Source organism: Ictalurus furcatus, chromosome 4 (assembly GCF_023375685.1).
Source record: "Ictalurus furcatus strain D&B chromosome 4, Billie_1.0, whole genome shotgun sequence".
NCBI lineage: Eukaryota > Metazoa > Chordata > Actinopteri > Siluriformes > Ictaluridae > Ictalurus > Ictalurus furcatus.
This window is the reverse complement of record NC_071258.1, coordinates 3,125,797-3,152,217: the sequence shown is the minus strand read 5'-3', so window position 1 is coordinate 3,152,217 and position 26,421 is coordinate 3,125,797. Positions and strand designations below refer to the sequence as shown.

At 38.6% G+C, this 26,421-nt stretch overlaps 1 protein-coding gene across 2 annotated transcripts in view; it reads left to right on the top strand.

Moving 5' to 3' along the window:
• Positions 1 to 26,421, top strand: part of LOC128606430 (RNA-binding Raly-like protein) — a 102,811-nt gene that overhangs the window by 59,933 nt on the left and 16,457 nt on the right. For both annotated transcript variants that reach the window (XM_053622550.1, XM_053622551.1), the window contains exon 3: positions 16,529 to 16,579. In XM_053622550.1, the coding sequence (XP_053478525.1) occupies positions 16,529 to 16,579 (51 nt within the window). The remainder of the gene's footprint in view (positions 1 to 16,528; positions 16,580 to 26,421) is intronic.

Genomic DNA, 26,421 nt, shown 5'->3' with positions numbered 1-26,421 from the left:
TCTGAAAGAACACTGTTATTGACCAGCCCATTATATAAAGCCTATTTATTCCAATGGGTTTTTGTCCGTGAATGTGGCAATTCAAATGCAATCCTAAAGAACTCTGGGTGATCTTCAGGTCAACGTTGGCGCTTCACAGGCAATTCACCGTAATGAGCTGATCAAAATCTCAGCGAGCAGTTTCTCAGTGCAGACAAAGCGTTTTTATGCGTTCTCTCATGGGCTTTGTGTGGCGAATAGTCGCCGTGATATCTTTCTGCGTAACTGGAAAACCTGTCAAATGCTAATAAATCATCGAGATCGCTTCTCTGTCAGATTTAGTGGAGACACTTTTTTTTTTTATTGTGGATGAGAAAGATGGCAGTTTTTTTTTGGGGGGGGGGGGCGACGACTTGCTGGAAGGTGTTAACTTCAGTGTCTGTTTTGATCGATGAAGCTGTCACCTTCAGTAAATCAGGTGTGAACAGGTGTGTAAAAAGAAAACCAAGCATTGACTGAGGTTTATGTGTGTGTGTGTGTGTGTTACTGTGGTGTATGTTGCGGCGATTGAAGTCCTTTAAAACGCATTCAGTGTTTGATTGCTTAAATTAAATTAACAGTTAAGTGCTAAATTATGGTGTAGTATTCTAATGCATTTCAATATTAATGACCCTGTAATATTTTCCTGGCTCAGACATAGTGAACATTAGCAGCAGCACTAATGTTATGCATTAATATCGCAAAAATGACAATGTAACAGTGACAGATGGCTTTCTATTCACTTTATGTAGTCACTACGTAGGGTGTAACGCTATGCATGGTGAAGTTCCGACACAGTGCGTCACATGTGCAATAAACACCGTTTGAAATTCAGTCACAGAATAACTTTTTTTTTTTTATTTGAACTACATGAACTACTCGTCACTTATAGGACGCATACTGTATGTTTATATTTAAATAGGAAATGGATGCATAGTTAAAATATGTGTAAATAAAATAGGGTATAAATTGCATTCATTCAGAGCCATTTGTATCAAGCGTTAAGAGTCATTTAGCCAAAAAAAAGAACTAACCAAAGGTAAAACATAGATCTGAACAAATCTAATATGCCGTTTTTTTTAACCGATTACATCCCCCTTGTGCCCAGTCGTCTAGACGTCACGATTTGGCCCTCGTCAAAGTCGCTCACATCCTTACGCTTGCCTATTTTTCTTGCTCCCACACATCAACTTCAAGAACTGACAGTTCGCTTGCTGTCTAATACTGTATATCCCACTCAATGACAGGTGCCACTGTAACGAGATAATCGGCGTTATTCACGTCACCTGTCAGTGGTGAAGTGTAATGTAATGGCTGATCGGTATAATCTCATCAGAAGTAATATTATAGAAACTCAAGATATTCAAGATAGTTTCACTCTATACGTGTATTATTATAGACGACACGTTATTATAACTCCCATTTGTCTTGCAGGAGGAACTACTGTCAGAGCTGCTGTTATCGGAAAGGAATCAACACCTTCCGACCAATCAGATTGGAGAATTCGACGCAGTAGAAAATTGAGTTTTCGGACAGATTTCGCTAATATCCTGTAGTTCTTTGAGTAACAGTGAAATTCCTTTCGGCAGAGTTTGTGTACAGTCAAGCTGAGGTTTTATCCCTTTCTATTTGTCGTGGAACATGGACGCTTGATGCTCAACGTGCCGGTTTTCTGTTCCTTCATGGATCAGAGCACAACCTGCGTTCTTTTGTGCGTGTGCATGAGTGGTGTGGGCGATAATTAGGCGACGTGTGTACGTGGGTACTTAGAGTGGTTGAGCGTGTAATGGCTTTAGCGTAGTCGAGGACATTAATCAATGAGGCGCTCCCCTTTGTGTAACGACACAGATCAATAGGACACAAGCAAACGGGCAGCGATGACCACGGAGCCCGAGCTGGCCGTCGTATATCGATGGACTCCTTTGTCTTCGCAAAAGCCTTTTAGTGCCTATAAAGCTCCAACTCTCTTCTCTTGCTGATACGGTGCTCTGACCTGCACCATAATGAAGTGATTTAAATTCATCATGGCATATTATCTACAGGCTCACGCTCACACGCACACACACATCGCGCATTAAGTCTCCGAACAAGACATTGCTCTTGTAGGGTTCGCTGTGCCGTGTCACGGAAGAAAAAAAAAAACTCCTACAGCACTATCTTTAAAGTTCAAACATCTGCATACATCATTTATCACAATACAATACATCATTTTAAACTGAGACCAACTTTCTGAGATACACATAACAGCTGATACTGACATACTGTATTATGTGTCCACATACAGTAAATACTGTAGGTATTGTGCGTTATTGTATTTCCTCCTTTTAGTCGTTGTTTTAAATATTTTTTTTAGACAAACATTACTTAAAAAGAATTTTCCTTAACATGAATATTAAGCATGTCAAACAATTCAAATAAATAATCATGATTTCTCTCATTGTTCCCTCTACTGTATTTAGTTCCTGTAAGAATTTAGTTCTTGTGGTGCATTAAAAGTCTTGCTTTTGAAACAGGGAGGCTTTTTCAGCAAAGGTTACCCATTGCTGTCGTTCATTTACAACCAAAATAACATTGGAAATAAGACAAAACCACCGAGAGTATAAACATTTTCCTCACATGATGGTAAACTCCCTAAAGACTCGACTTTAATTACAATGCAGTGGCACTTAGCATTTGATAGCTAAGCAGACTTGGGTCGTTTCCGCCATTTTGAGACGTGTCGTTGTAACACTGCGTCACTCTGTGACTCTGAGCTCTGAGAAACGTCCATCTTTTGATGTAATGAACACCAAAGGAGTCAGAACTCTTTTTGTAAACATGGCGAATACACAACCATGTTCGAATGCGTTGTTAGCCTTTAGCTTGAGTCATTAGCTGTAGCCACGTGTACTAACTCTGCTAAACATGCTAACTTTGTTTTGTTTTTGTTTTTTTAACATTCCTCTGCTTTGCTTGGCATTCTACACTTGATTTTCACCAGTTTTACTGTCCTAACCCTGAGGTGATTCTTGTTAGGGTAAGTTTGTGTTGGGGCAGTACTAGCGCTCGTTTGCTTTTAACTTTATTTGTATGAAATCGATTAAGAATCTAGCCGTTACGGCAATTTAATACTTCTTTATTTGAATTAGTACATTTCTCATGAGAGCAGGTTACCAAACTTTTGTCGTGTCCACCATTTTAGAAGCTCAGGCGTGGTTTAAAATGATCAAACACCGTCAAAATAATGTCATTAATGCGGTATGCTAATGTTGTAATAATTTCAGCTTGGAAAAATTGTCCATGTGTCTGCAGATCGACAGTGATTTTTGCTGAATTGGATTTGTGCCTCTGTTTCATTTCCTGATCTCTTCCCCGTTCTCCTTCCTTTTCAATTATGTGATTCACTATTTTGCCGGAAGGTTCTCGGTCACTGAGGTCATTAGCATAGTGTCTCTGCGCTGTTTGATGTATGGCACTGAAGCGATAGCGGAAAGAGAGATCTGAGAGGCCGATATCAGAGGAAGGGCAGTACAGTGTAGATGTACGATCTCAATCAGAAACACTGTGATAAGAGCCTCTGTACAGATAGATGTACATCAGCCTATTGGCATGAGGCATGAAAGAAACAAATGTGTGCGAGAGAAAGTGGTGTGTGTGTGTGTGTGTGTGAGTGTGAAAGAGAGTTAAAGCATCAGTTTGTTTGTTTGTGTGTGTGTGTATACGTTGTCTGCTCACACCTGCAGTATATTAGTACATGTGTGTGAACAGTCAATTATGCAGCTGGTCGTAATCCAGCCTGGCAGGCACTAGAACATTAGAGCAGGGGTTTGTCCCTCAGTATAAAGTAGGATTAGTAAGCACACATCGAGTCTGTAGTATGCTATCGCTAATTACTGATGTGCCCTTTGCGAATGACTCAGCACTTTTGATGAAGACCTTTTTGTTTTTGTTTTTCAAAAGCAAGTATGCAATTCGTTTAATGCTTGTGTTGAAAACTCAGCTTTCTGCCGGCATAACCCCGTTAATTATAAGCAGCGCAGCTTAAAGTTAGCAAGAATCGCTAAGGTGGCTCACAGCTATTTTAATACGTAACAGATCAAATGTATTTAGGCGTGTATCAGTATGTAAGAGGATTAAAAAACAAAACAGGAGGTTTCTTTTGTGGTTCAGATGTTGCATAAAGAAACGTCTAGCCTGCAGGAAAATTTGCAATCATTTTTACAAATATTTGTAAATCAGGACAAAAGGTTCTCCAGTTAAAGTGATGAAAATGTCATATTAGACACATGCCTAATCTCTCTGGAGCTCCAGAGAAGACCAGAGTCGCCCCCCCGTCCACGTCCCCCCCCCAGCAGCCTCGGCATCCCGATGGGCAGCTGTGTGCACTTTAGCCGCCATCTATAATGAAGAGATCAATCAGTGAGAAATGGTTTTGCCCGCCCTAATAATCCAGCCCGAGTCTATTAGTGTCTGTGTGTCTGGATAGAGCAGCTCCAGTCTGGATCGCTGCCCGAGCCTCAAACACATCCATCCAATATTCTCACTCTCACACTCTCACACTCACGCCATTCACACCCTCACACTGGCACTGTGACAGTCCTTTCCATTTCCTTGATCTGTATCTCACTAATTCGAAATTGAGAAACAAAATAAAACCCGAGAGGGAATATTTCGGTACACTCTTACACTCAGAACTTTTCGGTCTAATCTCTATCCACTGTATCTGTAGCATAGAAGTATTTGCCTTATAGTTGAAAGGTCATGGGTTCAAATCCCGTTCGTGGCAAATTGGACAGCCTTAAAATAACTAATGATCATATAGTCATGTGCTATGGAATAATATACGCTATAAGACCAAAAGATTGTGGACACCCGACTGTCACGCCCAGATATGGGCGTTTCCCAAACTAAAGCCACAAAGTGCATTTTGAATGACCGAGGATTAAATACTGGCTATAACCAACAATTACATACACATGGACAAGATTTAAGATCGAATTAATCGTTCATTTACACCCCCAACTCGAGTCTCTTGTAGTTTGTTTAATGGGAACTAATTGCAGGTTGGAAATAAAGATTTGAATGGGGAAAGGAAGAAAGATCAGAGGACCGCACGCACTGTAGGATTCGGTCAGAGGAATCATTCCAGCATCATGCATAATTTGCATAGAATTATTTGTAAAAATCTCAGTTACAGTGCTTTTCGTGATGTCGCTTCATCTCCTGCTAGTAAAGTTAAAAATCTCCAGTTTACACGCTTGCAACGTAAAGATATATTTGGACTTGGGCTCATCTCAGCTGGGGCGAATTCAATTATGATTTCATCCATTAATTGGAATTCAACTGAAGTCCAAGCATCCATGAAGATTTTTGTGGAAAAAAAAAAAAAATGGCGTCAAACTGTGTAACATTTGGGTGTAAGAATTACTAAACCCTAAATTGTGTGTGCACTTGTACCCTGCGATGGGTTGGCACCCCGTCCAGGGTGTACCACGCCTTGTGCCCGATGCTCCCAGGGATAGGCTCCATTTTTCCCCGTGACCCTGAAGGAAGGATAAGCGGTATAGAAGATGGATGGATGGATGGATGGAAAAAGTAAGGTACAAATTCTATTTTCAAAAATCATCAATAGTCCATGTAATCATAGATTTTTTTTTTTCTAGCACTATGCGAGGTGGCCTACAAACTGCAGTGATTCTTTCAGCCATTAAGTGAGTGTTAAATCCTCAGGGAGCGGCATGGCATGATTGCAGCTTAGCCTAAGGCAGATATTTAGCTGTTCAGAAACTCAGCACTTTTCACTGATAGCATTGTAAAATCCGAGTTTGACCTCCCGCGTCGGCTCGGCTCGGCTCGGCTCCGCACGCAGGCCGGCACTGAGACAGGTGGATTGATGCTGAGGGCGAGTGTGACCATGTTAAGGGAGCAATAAGCAAAAAATTTCCTGCACGCCAAGCAGGAAATGCTCAGTTACATCTGAGAGGAAAAAGTGTAGAGTAGAGTAAGCAGCAGGGCAAAGTGAGCACACACACTTCATTGGTTCCTGGTTTCTTTCTATCTATCTCTCTCTCTCTCACACACACACACACACACACACAGACACGGAAAATGGAGTGAAACAGAAATTGGCTGTGGCAGTATTTGTATTGTGAACTGTCTTGACAAAGTTTATGTGCCAAATATCTCGGCTGTTTTGCGAATGCAAGGTCAGTCCCCTGTGTGTGTGTGTGTTTGTGTGTGTGTGTGTGTGTGTGTGTGTGTGTGTGTACATGTGTACACACACTAATCTCACCAAGTTGGATTGGAGAACAGCTGAAGTGGCAGGAAATCAAGTTTCCAGGCTATTAGGCACACTGTAGCATGCTGATTTATTACTGTGTGTATGACAGAGTGTGAACATTATCTGAGGATAAATCAGTGTATCCCTGAAAACACTCCTAGAAAGAGTGCTGTACAGAAAACAAACGCTCTGAGTGAACGAGAACCGTGTATGTGTGTGTGTGTGTGTGTGTGTGTGTGCTTTACATTAGTCGAGGCGTTTATACTGTATATATTCACCGTCTACTCATTAGGAACACCTGCACATTCATGCGATTATCTAATCAGCCAATCATGTGTCAGCTGCATAAACTCATGTTCAAATCGAACATCTGGATGGAGACCGAAACGTGATCCCGGTGACTCTGAGCGTGGCATGGATGGGCTGGTTTGACTATTTCAGAAACTGCTGATATCCTAGGATTTTTTCACACAACAGTCAAAAAATGGTGAATATAGTTACAAATAATTATGTGTAACTTATACCACAGTGCTGTTTAATACTTCATTCTGATTGGTTGACAGAAGTTCTAAGGTGTGCAATTGTTTTTCATTTCCTTTAAGGCACAGCTGAAGTAGTTCCAGTCCGGCCTTGACCGCATTACAGTTCCATATCACTTCGCCAAGTTAACTGAAACGACGGAAACGTTACCTACTGTGCACCACAGATCTAAAAGCCAAACAAAATGACAAGCAATACCGATTTTCCACAAATATGTAAGGAATAATTATCGACTGGATTATTGAATTATTCGAAAAATAACGCACACCCGAGGTGTAGTTACAACACGAAATACCAGCGCATGTGTGCATTATTTTTCGAAAAAATCAACGGACCGGGGTCGATTATTCCTTACGTATATACCGCTTATCCTTTTCAGGGTCACGGGGAACCTGGAGCCTATCCCAGGGAGCATCGGGCACAAGGCGGGGTACACCCTGGACGGGTGCCGATCCATCGCAGGGCACAAACACATACACATTCACACATCCACTCATACACTACGGACACTTCAGACGTGCGAATCAGCCTACCATGCATGTCTTTGGACTGGGGGAGGAAACCGGAGTACCCGGAGGAAACCCCCGCAGCACGGGGAGAACATGCAAACTCCGCCCACACAGGGCCACGGTGGGAATCGAACCCCGACCTTGGAGTTGTGAGGCTATTCTTGTTAATAGTGGCCATTTAAAACCTATTACCTGCTTTTCATTAGTTATTTGGCTGACCAAGGAAGAATGTTGATCCAAGAGTTTCATTATTTCTCTCATTACCGTCACAACTATTCTAGGTTTTCTAGTTTTAGTTTGAAAGCAAAACTAAAAGTTTGCTCGGTTCTTGTTAGACTGTGCAGTTGAAGAACATTGTTACTGTAATGGCTGTACTAACAGCTCCTCAGTACAGCCATACACACACACTGAGAAATGGACCATCAACCATCACAGTGAAAATCAAAGAGTAGGAGATGGTGAGAGAGGAGCAGGAACGAGGGGCGGGAGAAATGACAGACTGCAAGGAATGAAAGAAAGAGACAAAAGGCGGAGAGAAAACAGAAGGGGGATAGTTGAAAGTTGAAGCTTTCTGAAAGCAGATGGAATGAATAAGTGTGTGTGTGTGTGTGTGTGTGTGTGTGTGTGTGTGTTCATTTCTATCGACATTTCTGGAGTAACACAAATGGAACTATGGGAATTATGTTGTGATAAAAAAAAAATCCAGAATAAATCAAAGTAATTTAGTATTTTAAAATCTTCAAAGTCGACGCCCCTTTCTGCCTAGAATTTCCAGAAATGTATTGTCCGCGTTTTCTCGACCAATTTCTTGAGAAATTTCCCCGAGATGCTTTTTACACAGTATTAAAGGAGTTCACACCGACGCCGGACTCTTATCCGCTGCTTTTCGGAAATATTTCACACCGAGTTGTCCGTCTAAAAACATATATTTTTGTAAATAAAATGTCAGTTTTCTAATGAAGGAAACGAATACGTCGGCACGATTATATTTTTGTCTACGACACCGATTTCACACGTTTAATCACACACCTTCAGATCAAACGCTTTTTAACATCATGAGAAACATTTCAGTCGAGTGTCCACAAACATTTGACCGGTGTGTGTATATATATATAATCATTAATATGGCGAAGTGTTCTGTAAAGATAGATTTAATTAGCATTTACGAAAGGATTTCTGAGGTTTTTTTTTTATTACTGTATATTACTCTGCTATAACAGCTGACTAATATGTCAGTCACATACTAACAGTGGCATGACCAGAGCAGCCCATTTACACCTTAATTATTTCTAGCATCGTGTCAGAGACTGAAAGATCCACAATCCTTCACCTATCTCATCTCTCTCACGCCTCCATACACCCCACCACCAGTCTTTCCGACCCCCCATGATGAGACGTGTGTGAGACAGAAAGCGACAGCAGGGTTGCTAAAGGCTAATTAATTTCTTTTTATAATTTGCCTTGCAGCAGGGCAATCCATTAGATACAGCTGATTATAAATCATTTTGGTCCCATTATGTAGGCATGTGGCTCTGTATTGTGGGTGTGTGTGTGTGTGTGTGTGTGTTTGTGGGTAGACTGTAAGGGGATTACAGTATGTCTGTTAGACAGATAAATGCACAAATGTACAATGCTCAGTTGCAGTAACTCAGGTTTTGAGGTATTTATTTACTCTGTGTGTCTTCAGATCATCAACTCATCACCTGCATCTTCACTAGCGTTCTTATAGACACGTCTATTATTGCACAGCCCTCGAGTGATTTTCCTGTCTCTCTGCAAAAAGCAGCATGTTAGCAAGTGAAAATAATTTTTATATCAGCAAAATTGGTCTAATAGTTTTCATTAAGTTTCTTATTTTATTTTTATTTATTTTTTTATATTATTAAGCATATTGATCATTTTACTCATTTCAAGCCAGTTTATTGGCAGATACGTTTGCTAATTGGAAGATTTAATTTTAGGTAGAAACATATAAGATATAAGATTAAAAGATTTAAGATTATAAGATATAAGCATCCAAGATTCTTATAAGATAAGATGCTTTCACTTTTTCATGAGCATAGTCACTCAAAATGTGAAAAAAGGGACTTCTCTTACTTCTACTACTACTATTTCTACTACTACTACTATTACTACTTCTAAAGCTACTACTACTACTTCTATTACTACTTCTATTACTACTACTACAACTACTACTATTACCACTTCCACTACTTCTACTACTGCTACTTCTATTACTACTTCTACTACTAAAACTACTACTACTACTACTACTTCTATTACTACTTCTACTACTACTACTATTACCACGTCCACTACTTCTGCTACTACTACTACTTCTACTAGTACCACTACTAAAACTACTACTACTACTACTACTACTACTACTACTTCTATTACTACTTCTACTACTACTACTTCTACTATTACTACTTCTACTATTACTACTACTACTATTACCACATCCACTACTTCTGCTACTACTACTACTTCTACTAGTACCACTACTAAAAATACTACTACTACTACTACTACTACTTCTATTACTACTTCTACTACTACTACTATTACTACTTCTACTACTACTACTTCTTCTACTACTACTACTACTACTACTACTTCTACTACTTCTACTACTTCTTCTACTACTACTTCTACTACTACTACTACTACTACTTCTATTACTACTTCTACTACTACTATTACTACTTCTACTACTACTACTACTTCTACTATTACTACTTTTACTACTACTACTACTACTACTTCTATTACTACTTCTACTACTAAAACTACTACTACTACTACTACTACTTCTATTACTACTTCTACTACTACTACTATTACCATGTCCACTACTTCTGCTACTACTACTACTTCTACTAGTACCACTACTAAAACTACTACTACTACTACTACTACTACTACTACTTCTATTACTACTTCTACTACTACTTCTATTACTACTTCTACTACTACTACTTCTACTATTACTACTTCTACTATTACTACTACTACTATTACCACATCCACTACTTCTGCTACTACTACTACTTCTACTAGTACCACTACTAAAAATACTACTACTACTACTACTACTACTTCTATTACTACTTCTACTACTTCTACTACTACTACTTCTTCTACTACTACTACTACTACTTCTACTACTTCTACTACTTCTTCTACTACTACTTCTACTACTACTACTACTACTACTACTTCTATTACTACTTCTACTACTACTACTACTATTACTACTTCTACTACTACTACTACTACTACTTCTACTACTACTACTATTACTACTTCTACTACTTCTTCTACTACTACTACTACTACTACTACTACTACTACTAATATTACTACTTTTACTACTATTACACAGCAAACTCACCAGTGTTGATTTAACACCCACAGTGTTGAATTAACATCCTTCAGTGTTTATATGAGTCCATTGGACTCATATAAACACTCTGGGTGTTCATTTAACACTAGGGATTTTACTGTGTACTACTTCTACTACTACTACTTCTACTACTACTTCTACTTCTACTACTACTACTGCTACTACTACTTCTACTACTCCTCCTCCTACTACTACTACTTTAACTACTACTTCTACATGGACTGTTCTCAAGGTTTCAGTATCAGTATTGGAAAAGAAGTGGTATTTTGCCATCTCTACTCATAAGTTAGTTAATTTCTTTAACTGTTTGTTATTTTTTCTATTTTAAAAAAATCTTTTGAAAAACAAAAACCACTAACATGTAAATTAAGAATCCTGATTTTAAAAAGCCCATAATAGTACCAGTTTTTACATTAGCATCCAGTCTTACAGTGGTTAAAGGATTTCCTCATAGCTAGATAATGAACAAGAGCAAAATTTTCAGTCATGTGAGGAGCCAGAAATGATCTGGTGTCGATGCTGAGACACCGCCTCACTTCCTGTTTGGCAGCCTCACTGTCAGATTTGTTAGCCCATTATGGGTAAACCTTTTTCAGTATCAAGATTCTCTTGATAACGTTTGTGTTGCTTACTCTGGACATGATGTGTGCCAAATTTGCTCATGAGTGGACAAAATTTGAAGGAGGAGTAGCGTAAAAAAAAACAACAACAGTTTTTAACAAAATCCAAGATCTAATCTACCGTAATTAGGTGGAAAATGTCGTCATAGGGTGTGTTGAACTCGTCTTGACCCAGGGAATCCAAAGAGGCTTTGAAATTTTGGACACACAGTTCAAACGTTATGACATAAAAGTTCTTCCTAATTAGGCTCAAATTTGACCTGATGGTGGTTCTAGAGCTTTGGCAACACTTGGCCTAAATTTGGTCCGAATATTTCTTAGACCCTCCCCAATCAATATGCCAAATTTCACAACTTTTTACCAGATGGTTCTATGGGCTGCCAGAAGAAGAAGAAAGCATAGAATAACAATTAGATGCCTACCTTGGTGCTTGGCCCACTAATAATAATAATAATAATAATAATAATAATAATAATAATAATAATACATTATACAAAACAATAACAATCTTAAAGGCATACACTGAATAAATAAACATTTCTCCTCAGTCTTGGTCATGTTCATATCAGAATGGCATTTAAATGTTAAATTTAAACTCTTACAGGTGCAATTCATTTCAAACATTGCCTGTGTAAGTGTAAAAGAGTAAATATTGCGAGGTACTATCTACTCCTGATAGGTTGCTTACTAAATGAAGGACCACTTGCTTCATTATTTAAGTCTCGTCGCAAAATCCAATCACAAGTGGCCACTGGAGACAAATTCGAGACACGGGAAAACACTGGTGAGAACATCTCTCTGTCTCTGCTGTGTACTTGGGGTGGACTTTCATGTAATGCCTTACACATTAACACACACACATACACACAAGCCATAGCTATACTAAAAAGCTCACGACCACACGTCCAACTCTGAGAGTTTCTGATAAGCTTTTAGCGTTTGTGTGTGTGTGTGTGTGTGTGTCTGAAGGTGAAGCTGAGTGCTCCTGGCACCTCTTTCTTGAGTGGAACTATTCCAATTTACAGCCTCTGAAGACCCTATCATTTCTAATAGCACTTATAGAGCAAGAAAACAGGAGAAAATCACTGGTGTCCTCCCTCAGTTGAAATGGCCCTGTGATGGTTAGATAGCAGCACTTTCACACTATCCTCAACCACACACACACACACACACACACACACACACACACACATGCGCGCGCACAGCTTTTTGTTTTTTGTTTCTTACTGAATAGAAACTGGATTGATAAACCCTAGTGTATTCTTTCAAGGTCTTTTTGCAATGTCATGATATTTTTGACAATAATAGTAATATTAAGTATTATACCGCAATACCATAACATTAAAACCACCTGCCTAATATTCTGTAGGTCCCCCTTGTGTGACCAAAAAAAAACAAACTCTGACCCGTAGAGGAATGGACTCCAAAAGAACTCAGAAGTTGTGCTTAGGTATCTGGCACCAAGACGTTAGCAGTTTTGGAGATGCTCTGACCCAGCGAGACGGGCGATCAGCTTTTCTACAGATGTGTGCATTATTTTGATAACAGGCTTTCACTCAAAGAATTGCGAAGCAGTGATTCTCTAAAGATTCTCTAAAGGACTGCTCTCAGGATGACACCTTCTGAAGGGAAAACGAGGCTAAATTGACCTGCATGATGTCACACCGATAGCAATATCTAGGAACGTTAGAAAGGATGCAGGAAGTCGCGATAGCTTCTCTGCTTTCTCATCTCACAAACAGAATCAACTCTTGAACCGTCTCTGTCAGTCACAGTCTTATTGGAAATACAAATAAATTGTCCATTTTTGCCGTAATTGTCTTTGTGCTATTGCGAAATCTGTCATGTCGTTGTTTATTTCTCTTGATTTACAACCTGGAGGGGTTTTTTTTTTTTTTTTTTTTTGAGTCGCTGACAGACAGTGATTGGCTGCGAGACAGAGCTTTCAGTCTAACAGGATAATAAAAGTGTCAGCAGAAGTACGAGCGATGATTCAGAGCTGCCCAAAATTGACTGGAAAATGTAGATGTGCGCTGTCTCCGATTGCAGATGCATTCAGAAAAACAGAGGGCCGTCTCATTAATCACCCCGAGCTTAGGCGCAATCGTAAACCACATTTGGCAAAGCCTGTATGGAGCATAAACGCTGCCACTTATTAGTGATTATTTGTAGCCTGCTGCCAGGACAGAGAAAGAGAGAGAGAGAGAGAGAGAGAGTGTGTGTATGTGTACGTGTGTGTGAAAAATGAACATTTATTTAGGCTCAAATGTTCTGCTTTAGAGTTATAAATCAACAGTAATATATAGACCAAGAATTCTCTCAGCTTCATGAACCTGATACACAGTCCATCGTAGCGCTATCATCAGGACGTCGTAAGTTTGAATCCCGATGATCAATGGCCGGGAGCCAAGGGAGGTAAATTGTTGCGTACTCTCTATGTTGTCACTTTAAAGAGTTGCGATGTTTTGATCTCCAAAAGCATCTTCATTAGCTCTAAAACAGTTTGTTGTTCTTGACAGTCACGGAACTCTTCTATCCATCAGCGTCACACGAAAGGCTTAACCTCTGTTCCCCGACAGGCCTGGGACTGTTAGCTCTACCAGCTAACAATCTTAGGTAATATCGCTTTACATCTTCACCGACAGGATTAGTTAACGTTTTTACACCTAGTGAAGATGGACATTACGCTTAATAAGTCTGGGACATTTTCTAGAAAAGCCTGGGTTCTCATGGGACGTGAATCGGATTTGACCATCTTTCCATTTTCCATATCCTGCACAGGGACACGGGGAAGCCTGGAGCATAACCCAGGGAACTCTGGGTCGCACACACACACATTCACACACTACAGACAATTAAAATGCCAATCAGCCTACAGCGCATGTCTTTGGACCGGGAGAGGAAACCGGAGAACCCGGAGGAAACCCGCAAGGAGAGTACGCAAACTCCGCGCACACGAGGTGGAGACAGGAGTCAAACCTCCAACCCTGAAGGTATGAGGCAAACATGGTAACCTCTACCCTGTCCGGTGTGTACCCCGCCTCGTGCCCGATGCTCCCTGGGATAGGCTGCAGGTTTCCCCGTGACCCTGAAAAGGAGTAAGCGGTACAGAAGATGGATGGATCTCAAAGTGATCTCAAAGATCTCAAAGTGGGTGTTTTTTTCTGAACATTTTCTCATGTGTATTGTTGTATTATCTTCATAAGAGACAAACGAGAGGCCGGTGAAGACGCCGGATTGACGTATGATGTGTCGTTCTTTAATAAATAAAAATTTAGCAGATCGACATTGTATGAAAGGAATAAAAACACTGCTGTTACAGGTAATGATTATGATGATATATGACTAACAGTAGCGTTTCGTGTGGTGCCTAATCACACCATTCTGTCGTGGATTCTTTTCCTATAACAGCACACCTCCGAGTGTTTTATTCCTTATAGAATTTTAACGCAATTGTCAGCAATAAATGAGAATTTTATTTCCTTTAAAGGAGGTGGAAAAACTCCTGACCTGATGAGGTCCTCTACTCAAGGAAAAGCTGGCAACGTCGGAGCCGTGAACTGCTCACAGGTCGTTTCAATAAAGTCACAAGTTCCACTAAAGCGCCTTTCTCCACATATCTTTTGATTTTTGGTTAATGAACCTTTATGATCAGTAGGCATGTGCAGTTCTGGCAATAAGTACTTCTTCTCGGGTCCTCGCTTTGTTTAGGTGCTTGACAGGCCGGGTGTGTGTGAGCGTGAGTGAAGTACTGTATTCAACCTGAGAAGATCCAGCAGTGGATCGAAACCTTGCCTCTTTGTTGTAATAAAGCACTGTTTTGATCAAGAATTGTCTGTGGCCTTGTTTTTATTTTGAATGTTGTCTCTCAGGCCTGCACCTGTTTAATTGTATGTGCTCACAATTGTTTGGAAGGGGGGCTGCAGCAGCTGCTCGCAGTGCCTGACATGTTTACAGATACATCTGTTAACTGAAAGCAACAGGAATTAGAAGCTTGGAGAATTTCCAGTAACAGAGTGGTTTGTGTGTGTGTGTGTGTGTGTGTGTGTCACTTAAAGCACTGGGCATTCTCACTGGGTATTCTCATTTACCTCGCTTCCTTGCCTCATGCAGATAAAATAAACACGGCCCAGAACTGTCATGTACTTGTGATATATGAGCTATACACTGTCTGTAGCTATATTTAAATAATAATAATAATAATAATATCATAAAAATGATAATGTGTGCAAACGTCAAAGTGAAATGTGACCGTGCCTTGCTCCACTGTTTTTCAATTTCTCTCTCTCTCTCTGTCTGTCTCTCTCTCTCTTTCTCACACACACGCACACACACACACACACACACACACACTGACAGGTCATTACAGTCTCAGGTCTCATTATCATCACTGCACTCACTCATAGCATAAATCAGGTGCTAATTTTATCAGCACATAGCAGAAGACAATTAACGGGGATTTTCAACTATCAGAGAAGCGTCAAAAACAAACAGCTATTTTCGACCGGCTTCAGGGTACGAACAGCGTGTGTCGTCTCACGAGCCCGGAGTTTTCAAACTAAAACGGGGTCTTCGGCGTTTTTCCAAAAGTGTGTAGTAGAGAAGTCCGGAGTAGTGAAGACGACAGGCGTAACCGTAGGAAACCCAAAACGCACTCGTGTAAACAGGGCCTCAAGCTCGCAGTTTACAGACGCTTACAATTTTCTAGTGTTGCCGTGATTAACAGGGAAGAGAGAGTATGCGATCCCTCTCACCCAGACAGTACGGTCCGTTTTTGCTCCCCTGGACCCCTGACCACGCTCACAATCTCCCAATGCTAGGGTGAATTTTTATGACAGGTGCCAGCAGTTCTAGACTGGGCACTTTGGTGTAGAATGGAAAGATTTGTCCTGAAAAAAATCATGTCAATCCAGAGGAAATGTGTTTGTCAGAACTCACTTATCCACCTGCGTTAATCTTAAAGGCCCAAGCCTCTGACTCTTGACACATGACAACAAGGTCACACACGAGCACTGAGCCATCACTGTCGGGTGTAAGAATGGACAGAGTAAAGGCCGTCGTGTGTGTGTGTGTGTGTGTGTGTGTGTGTGTGTGTGTGTGTGTGTGTGTGAGCTTAAATGACAGCTTCATTGTGCTTTTCACTCATACTCTTCCTCTTTCTGTCTCATTGCAGATCAGAGTACGAGCTGGACTACGACTGCTACCAGGAGGAACTGTATGACAGGTACTAACAGCCCTGTGATACACTTTTTCACCCTGAGTGGCATGTGTCAGAGAGGAAAGAGCTGAAAGCCGTGTCTACCCATAGGTCTCTCTGTCTCTGCTTTTGTATCTGAGTGCTTACAGGCCTCAGGTCTGCTTCTGTACGCCTGTAACGTACGGTACTGGGTGTCAGGATGCAAGAGCGTCAAGTCAATGTGCTCTATATTACAGGTATAACATAGTACAGGCAGAGAGCGTTATGTAAACTCAACGTAAACGAATACACATGCACATTAATTAAGGTAATGTAGAAAACATTTCATGAGGATTCACAACATCATGTTGCAAAAGGTAGGCAAACTAATCAAGGGCTAACTCGAAACAGGTGAATACAATCAGAGAACAGACCAGTGGCATAACGTGGGGCGGAGACAGAAAAAAAAAAAGGCCCAGGACTAAAGACGAGTTAATTTCAGTAGCACATAGATAAATATTTTAATTATAAACACTCTTGTGTCAGAATTAAATGAGTAAACGACATGGAGGGCATTATCGTGGCTGATATGTCATTAAAATCCTCAACGAGCTTAATCCTAATGAAAAGATAATGCCGTGTAGAATATGCTCCTTCATATTAAAAGTCTGCAGTAAAAACTGTATTCCTTTATTTATTTATTTATTTATTTATTTATTTTTTTTTTGCAGTCCACTGCGGCATCTATAACATAAAGAAGATGTGCATTGTCAAATTCTGCAGCATTATTGTTGCATTACAGAGCAATTCCGCGCGTTTATTTTTATATACCAGCTTATTACGTCCTTGTATTCTGACTTTCATTGAACCTAAGTAAATTAAGTTGAAAAGTCTCGATTGCCATCTTTTTATAGGAAATAACAACCTTCTTTTGGACTTTGTACCGCACACTAAGCCAGTTAACACCTGAAACTTGTGAAAGAAACTAGCCATGTTTCCATTCATGTATTTTTATGCGAATTTTGGGATATCGCAACAGAAAAAAACGCTGGATGGAAACGCCAGATGCGAATAAAATCCCCAAAATGCGCAGGAAAAAAACGTACGCGTTCTATTGAGGCGGATCATTTCGATGCGCATTAAAAAAAAAAAAAAAGGTCATGTGACTTTACCTCAACAAATCACGTGATTGGATAATTGGCTCAGAAAAGTAAGAACAGCGGAGAGGACACACGGGGTGGAAACGTTGCTTAATACGCCATATTATAATAAGTTAAATTCGCAACTTGGATGGAAACATAGCTCGTGATGGATGTCTCCTTATTTAGTCAAATCCGAGTTCCACCGTGTGAAAGTTTGAGTTTATGCTTTTACAGTTTCTCTCTAACATCTCAAGATGCATTTTGTTTGTCTTATTAACTTCAAGGGAGAGATAAAGAGAGGCGAGTGAAGGAACGACTGTTTATAGCTGCTATAAAGTAAGTGAGAAAAAGGGTGGATGGAATCAGAAACGATTCATGTGTCATTCATTAATGCATTTTAAAAAACGGTCTTGTCAAGAAAATAGTCAACTCTGCGGCGGAAATCGGATCTCCGCTTTATCACTCAACCCCGTCTTTGTTTATTTACCTACGGCAGGACGTCCGTAAGAGTTTTAATCTTTACTAATTTCATTCAGAGGCTTATGTACAATCAAGATTTGATCAACTTTTGCTCTCTATACTTGTACAGAGACGAGCAGAGGCGTTAGGGCTGCTGACAAAGCAGTGTGAGAGAGAGCGTACACAGACCTGAACCGTGTACGCTGACGTTATTCCCGGTGTGATAAATGACTTCGGTTTGCACCGCGTGTTTCTGGACCTATGAGAATGCCGAATTATGCAATTATGTAAAAGTGCAATTCAAGTCAAGTTTTGCATTCTCTCTCTCTCTCTCTCTCTCTCTCTCTCTCTCACTCACACACACACACACACACACACACACTGTGTGCGCTTGCATTTCTGTTTTTATTCATTTGTACACATAATTGCTGTGGGAGATAACTACCTCCCTTGTGCAGTGTGAAGGGGATGCGGGTCATTCATAAAGCGGAAAGTCAGCACATTTAGATTTGACTTGCGGCAAAATGCAGACCTGCACACAAACAAACACGATTACCTGCAAACCTGCTTCCCAGAACAAACACACACACACACACACACACACACACACACACACACACACACACATATTAAAAAAAATCAGTGCTACAGAAAGCTTTTATATGAACAGAGCTCTGGAAGAGTAGCTTTTAATACAAATATGTTAAATTGCCTGTAGTGCGTGAGTGATTTCACAGGAATCTCTGCCACACTGAGGCTCTGACGCACTACGATCCCGAATAACTTGCGCTGCTTTGCGTGTGCACGGGGCTAAATTGGGCAAGCAAGTCAAACATAAACGTGTTTACACAATTCAAGGTTTTTGCCGCTGGAATTAGGCTTCGGAGGATTACTGTACTTCCCGTGCAACAACAACACACGGACAGAAAGCCTGATTTGTTTGGGGGGGAAAATGACAGGACTGTGAGATGCTACTAATATATTTGCAAGGTTCCACACTAAAATACTGCTAAAAAGTATATAAAATATAAAGTTATGTCTTACTGTAATATCTAACAATTACAGAATTGTAGATGGAACCTAGTTGTATTTATTTAAGGAAGCATATAAAGTTAACTGTGATAAACTGCTGTATGATTATTATTATTATCTACAAATAACGTGCTGATATTTATAACTACTATATGATGATGCAGATACATGGTGCGAGCGTGTGTGTGTGTGTGTGTGTGTGTGTGTGTGTGTGTGTGTGTGTGTGTGTGTGTGTGTGAGACCTTCAGTAGTCATAAGACCATATTTTTCTTGTAATGGTAATGTAATGAAGCATGATCATAGCTGATAACATTTTGTGATAGAAGGAGATAGTGTGTGTGTGTGTGTGTGTGTGTGTGTGTGTGTGTGTGTGTGTGTGCGTCCGAAAGAAAGACAGACAGACAGAAAGAAAGAAAAATAAAGGTAGAAATAAAGAGAAACGTACATATAATTTAAAGAAAGGAAGAAAGAAAGAAAGAAAGAAAGAAACAACGAACGAAAGAGAAAAGTAGATATACTTAATTGAAAGAAAGAAAGAAAGATACAATTACAAAAGAAAGATACAATTTAAAGAAAGAAAGAAAGAAAGAAAGAAAGAAAAAAGTAGATATAATTTAAAGAAGGAAAGAAAGAAAGAAAGAAAGAAAAGTAGATATAATTTAAAGAAGGACAGAAAGAAAGAAAGAAAGAAAGAAAGAAAGAAAAAAGTAGATATAATTTAAAGAAGGACAGAAAGAAAGAAAGAAAGAAAGAAAGAAAAAAGTAGATATAATTTAAAGAAGGACAGAAAGAAAGAAAGAAAGAAAGAAAGAAAGAAAAAAGTAGATATAATTTAAAGAAGGACAGAAAGAAAGAAAGAAAGAAAGAAAGAAAAAAGTAGATATAATTTAAAGAAGGACAGAAGGAAAGAAAGAAAGAAAGAAAGAAAGAAAGAAAGAGAAAAGTAGATATAATTTAAAGAAATAAAGAAATAAATAAATAAAGAAAGAAAGAAAGAAAAAAGTAGATATAATTTAAAGAAAGAAAGAAAGAAAGAAAGAAAAAAGTAGATATAATTTAAAGAAGGACAGAAGGAAAGAAAGAAAGAAAGAAAGAAAGAAAGAAAGAGAAAAGTAGATATAATTTAAAGAAATAAAGAAATAAATAAATAAAGAAAGAAAGAAAGAAAAAAGTAGATATAATTTAAAGAAAGAAAGAAAGAAAGAAAGAAAAAAGTAGATATAATTTAAAGAAGGAAAGAAAGAAAGAAAGAAAGAAAAGTAGATATAATTTAAAGAAGGACAGAAAGAAAGAAAGAAAGAAAGAAAAAGTAGATATAATTTAAAGAAATAAAGAAAGAAAGAAAGAAAGAAAGAAAGAAAAAAGTAGATATAATTTAAAGAAGGAAAGAAAGAAAGAAAAAAAGTAGATATAATTTAAAGAAAGAAAGAAAGAAAGAGAAAAGTAGATATAATTTAAAGAAGGAAAGAAAGAAAGAAAGAAGAACGAAAGAAAAAAGTAGATATAATTTAAAGAAGGAAAGATAGAAAGAAAGAGAAAAGTAGATACAATTTAAAGAAAGAAAGAAAGAAAGAGAAAATTAGATATAATTTAAAGAAGGAAAGAAAGAAAGAAAGAGGGAAGTAGATATAATTTAAAGAAGGAAAGAAAGAAAGAAAGAAAAAAAGTAGATATAATTTAAAGAAAGAAAGAAAGAAAGAGAAAAGCAGATATAATTTAAAGAAGGAAAGAAAGAAAGAAAGAAAGAAGAAAGAAAGAAAAAAGTAGATATAATTTAAAGAAGGAAAGATAGAAAGAAAGAAAGAAGAAAGAAAGAGAAAAGTAGATATAATTTAAAGAAGGAAAGAAAGAAAGAAAGAAAGAAGAAAGAAAGAAAAAAGTAGATATAATTTAAAGAAGGAAAGAAAGAAAGAAAGAGAAAAGTAGATATAATTTAAAGAAAGAAAGAAAGAAAGAAAGAGAAAATTAGATAGAATTTAAAGAAGGAAAGAAAGAAAGAAAGAGGAAAGTAGATATAATTTAAAGAAAGAAATAAAGGAAGAAAGAAGGAAAGGAGAGGGTGAAGCAAAGTGATAAAGAGTGAGGGAATGAGTTGAGGTGAGTTAGAGTGAGAGATGAAGGGAGGATGAGTGAGGGAGGAGGAAGAGGAGGAGGGGAAGCTGACAGCATGAAAAACGAGTCCGTCACAGTGGAGGCCTGTGTGGTGTGAGGAGCTAATTCAGCGACTCACTGATTGGCGATAAGCGCCTGACTGCCTCTCTCTCTCTGTCTCTCTCTCTCTCTCTCTCTCTCTCTCGTGTGTGTGTGTGTGTGTGTGTGCGTGTGTGTGTTTATAAGTGACAGTGGTTATGGTAGGACTGCAGAACTCTGGTATATGAGGAAGCCCACAGTGATTGTCTCAGTGAGGAATCCCTTTTCTTTCCAGCTGCACATCAAAGCTCGCGGTTCTTTGTATAAAACAGAGCAGCTAAAGCACTTTCAGCTTTAAAGAGCACACAGTCGGATGCAGTTGGACAGATATCGCCGTGTCGCAGCTGTGGAGGCCTGCAGATACGTTTCAGAACGTTTCCATGTCCTAGTGTGACCGTATTCTTCTCTCTCCACTTTACACTTGCTTTTATTTTAGGGAAACCCAGGACTCGCTGTTGGAGTGGCTCTCTCTGCAATTTACCACGCCTACGCCGAAATCACAAACCAAACCAACAGTCCCTCCAAAGCTCGGATTTAAACAACACACCTGCATTTCTGAAACCTGATGTGTAATTACCACTGACGTGATTTCATTTACTGAGAAAAGAGCCAAAATCTCCAAACTCTAAAACCTTGTGGAGAGTGTCAGGAACAAAAACATTTTTTTAAAAAATAATTGTACTGCTTGAGAATTGGAAATGAAAACAATCAACGATGCAGTGCTGTGATGAAGCACAGTTACTGCCCCCCCCCAGACACGCCCCCCCCCCCCCCCCGTTTACCTATAACAGCACGTCCTGAAGTGTTTTATTCCTTTTATAAAACAGCACAGATTTTTTTTATTTTTTAAGGAACAACACGTTCATTTAATGACAGACAGACAGACAGAAAGAAAAATAACGGTAGAAATAAAGAGAAAAGTAAATATACTTTATTGAAAGAGAGAAAGAAAGAAAGAAAGAAAGAGAAAAGTAGATATAATTTAAAGAAAGAAAGAAAGAAAGAACAAATGAGAGAAAAGTAGATATACTTTATTGAAAGAAAGAAAGAAAGAAAGAAAGAAAAAGAAAAATAGATATACTTTATTGAAAGAAAGAAACAAAGAAAGAATGAACGAAAGAGAAAAGTACATATACTTTATTGAAAGAAAGAAAGAAAGAATGAAAGAGAAAAGTAGATATAATTGAAAGAAAGAAAAAAGTAGATAGAATTTAAAGAAAGAAAGAAAGAACAAATGAGAGAAAAGTAGATATACTTTATTGAAAGAAAGAAAGAAAGAAAAAGTAGATAGAATTTAAAGAAAGAAAGAACAAATGAGAGAAAAGTAGATATACTTTACTGAAAGAAAGACACAAGTGCTGTGATGAAGCAGAGTTACTGTCACACAACACCCCCCCCCCCCCCATTTACCTATAACAGCATGTCCTGCAGTGCTTTATTTCTCTGATACCACAGCACAGATCACCCTTTTTTAATTTATCAAGGAACAACGTGTTCATTTAATGCTGTGGGACGTCTACAGAACAACTTCCTGCTCGTCTCTTACGGTTAATCGGACAAAAAGATCCGCAAACTCCTCTTGTCTTATACGCTTCCGCACGGCAGAAAACTTACTCACTGTTACAAAACGCCGACACTGGAGACTCCTTCCAAAGCGTTTACCACTGCTACACTGCCTTGTGCTGCATCAATCATCATATAATTGTGCTGCAGTTTCAACTTAATTAGAATGCAAAGCGAAATCTATAAATTATGAGGACTTTACCGTAAAAAAAGAAACAAAAATGTTGAATGTATTTTAGAATATATTATACAGCAGTCAGTTCCGGTCTATTAACTTATCCTTTTACAGTTACAGTGAATGAGGTGGAGCATCCGCAAAGCAAAGACATCGCTCACATTAATGCAGCTATAACCAGTCGTTGTTGTTGTGCTTGATCTTTAAGGGGTCACATGACCCTGATTTACATATGTAGGGTTTATCTGTGCTTAGAACTCTGAAACCCTCAGATGCATGTATATTATGTTGTTCTGCATTCTTTTCATCTTGGGCAGCACTTGGTGCTGGTTAATATTGGCGGGAGATGATAGAGAAGAGCACCCAGTCCAGCCCCCCCCCCGTCTCCCCCCAGGCTCAAAGCCTTTTTTACACACAGGACATAATGGAATCTTTATCAACACGTCAATTCAGACGTGATATTTCTTACCTGGAGTTATTTCCACTGCTTATTTTGTAGAACGCGAAATAAACGGTCTAATCTTTCAAAACACAGGAGTGCTCAGTGCATTAAAAATACTGACGTGATGGATAAAAATCCCAGAGATAGATCAGTAATAATTACATTGCCCAACTAATCCAGTCCAAACAGATCTTCAGACTGCTCTGAGGCGCATCATTTTAATCCAACACTTTGCATTTGATAAAAACTGAAGCCAGAAACCTCAGCGTACAGGGTTAATTCCATAAACGACAGTAGTGTAAAGGCTCTGAAGGTTGACACCGGACAACTAAATAAACACGCTTACATTTGCAAATGAAGTCTCAGTGAGCTGCCAAGCAACAAAGGATTGTGTAATTGTTTACTCTGTTTTATCTGCTCAGTCATGGATTATGAGCTTAAAGGCTTTCTCACATCTTAATCCTGTCTCCTTGATATACTCGCAATCAGCAGACTGTTTCAGCTGTCACTCAACAGTCTGATACAATCTGGCCTGGTCACCACAGCTTTAATCCACGCTCCTGAAGATGACGAACAGCTTTCTAACAGACGTAATTAAAAGTAATGGCCAGTAAAGTGCCTCACCACCCGGAGGGCCTGTAATTAAGATAGGTACAGGTGGGGAATCTGAGACAAGTGTGTTTAAATGTCCTGCAACGCAATTGTAGAAAGACATTAAAAAAAAAAAAAAAATCATATACACAGTACCGGTCAAAAGATTAGACACACTCGTTTTTTATTTTAACCCCCCCCCCCACCACCACCACACACACACACACACATTTTTGAATAATAATAAAGTCAGCAAAACTCTGGAGTAACATAAATGGAACTATGGGAATTATGTTGTGATAAGAAAAAATCAGAAATAAATCAAAATAATTGAGTATTTTAGCATCTTCAAAGTAGACGCCCTTTCAAATCAAAATAGCAATGAGGATTTTATGTTATATTATACAGTAACGCATAAGCAAAACAAACAAACGTTGTAATTGGCCTTTGTATGTAAGGAATAAAAGACTTGAGGGCATATTTAAGATAATATGATAAAAAACGTAACTGGTCCTGCCACAGAGAAACTTTCCGGTGGTAGAAAACATTTAACAAGGCATTAAACAACCTGTTTATTATTAACTTTAGATTTATTATTATTATTATTATTATTATATAAAATTTTTAGATTTATTATTAGGCCCCCAGGATTTCGTGATTTTTGCGATCGCAGAAATGAACGCAAAATCAAGCAAACTCGGCAATATTCGGAGGATTATTCAAAATTACCACAGATTCTCCGCAGATTTGGGCCGAGACGCGTCACGTGACATCATCACAACGCGCATTCAGCCAAAGCCCTCTTCGATTCACGTGCATCAAACATGAGTACATCTAAAAGGTCTGATTTACAGACAAACATCACTGCGAAAGAGCGGGCAGAACAATTTCCTGCAATTGCAAATTCGACAATTCAAGTAGTTTTATACAAATACCCCTCCTAAAAAAAAATTAAAAAATAAATTAAAATAAAAACTCTGCAAGTTGCATCGCAAATTTTGAGAAAAGCCGCAGCAAAATCAATCAAATTTGGCCGCAACAGACTGATCTACTATGTGTTATGATACAAAAAAAGCAGGCCGTTTTTTTTTTGTCTTGATATTTGATCAGATTAAATTGGAAAAGACCCCAAGAGTAAAAACTCTCACCTAAAAACTTTTTCCTTTTTTTTTTCACACCCTCTTTCTATCTCTGATATAATGGCTGCTATCAGTAACACAAGCTCCTAAAATCTCCCGTCATCGTCTTCGCCACTGAGCTTTTCATAGGCTTCGACAGCAGCAATTTGATTTTGTAGGAGATAAAACCTTCTTACCACTGTTCATAAGGAAGAAAGAGTGCCTCGAGAGAGAAGGAAAAAAAAAGATCAGAGAGCGGGCTGGTGGATGAAAGAGAAGAGTTTTCAAACTGGGGTACAATAGAGGACTGTTGCCAGAGAACATTGTAGTTTCTGTGGTTTTGGGGAATTCTAGTATCATCCTCTGGAACATTCTCCAGGTGTCAGGAATCTCTTCTCCAACTGGCTGTTTTCTTCTGTTTTGTAATGCAAACACTTCCATGCTGGTGAACTACACACACACACACACACACACACACACACACACACACACACACACACACACAAATGGAAATGCAAACACTCTGAGACGGATGCTGAAACGCCGTGATAGTGCACTCACATGGAACCTTATGCAGAAGCAAAATTAATGCATTAATGAATCATTATGTAAAAAAAAAAAATGAAAGGGAATTCCTTTATTTAAGTAATTGAAATATTTCAGAGTTGGCCTAGTTTTATTAATTAGATTTTTTTTAATCTTTAAGATATCAAATTGGCTCATGTTACTTATATAACCTGTTTTAGCAGTGAATAAACATCTTTCAGAAATCCTGTTAGGTTTGCTTATTAACTAGCTTGTTAGCAATAGTGAACAAGTCATAAAAACTCTCTCTCTCTCTCTCTCTCTCTCTCTCTCTCTCTCACTTATTATTAGGTTATTAATATTAAGGTATCTTATTATTATGCTAGGGTTAGCAGGAGAATCAACGAACCTTTATGAATACGGCATAAAATTCTCTCAGACATCCTGACATGTTGGCTTATTAGTTCATGACTGGCGATAGCAGGAAAAAATATTGAACATTTATGAATCTGGCATAAAATCCTCTCAGAAATCTTATCGGGTTAGCTTACTGGTTAGTCGGCTAGCGTTAGCAGTAAAATATATATATATATATATATATATATATATATATATATATATATATATATATATATATATTATGAATATGACAT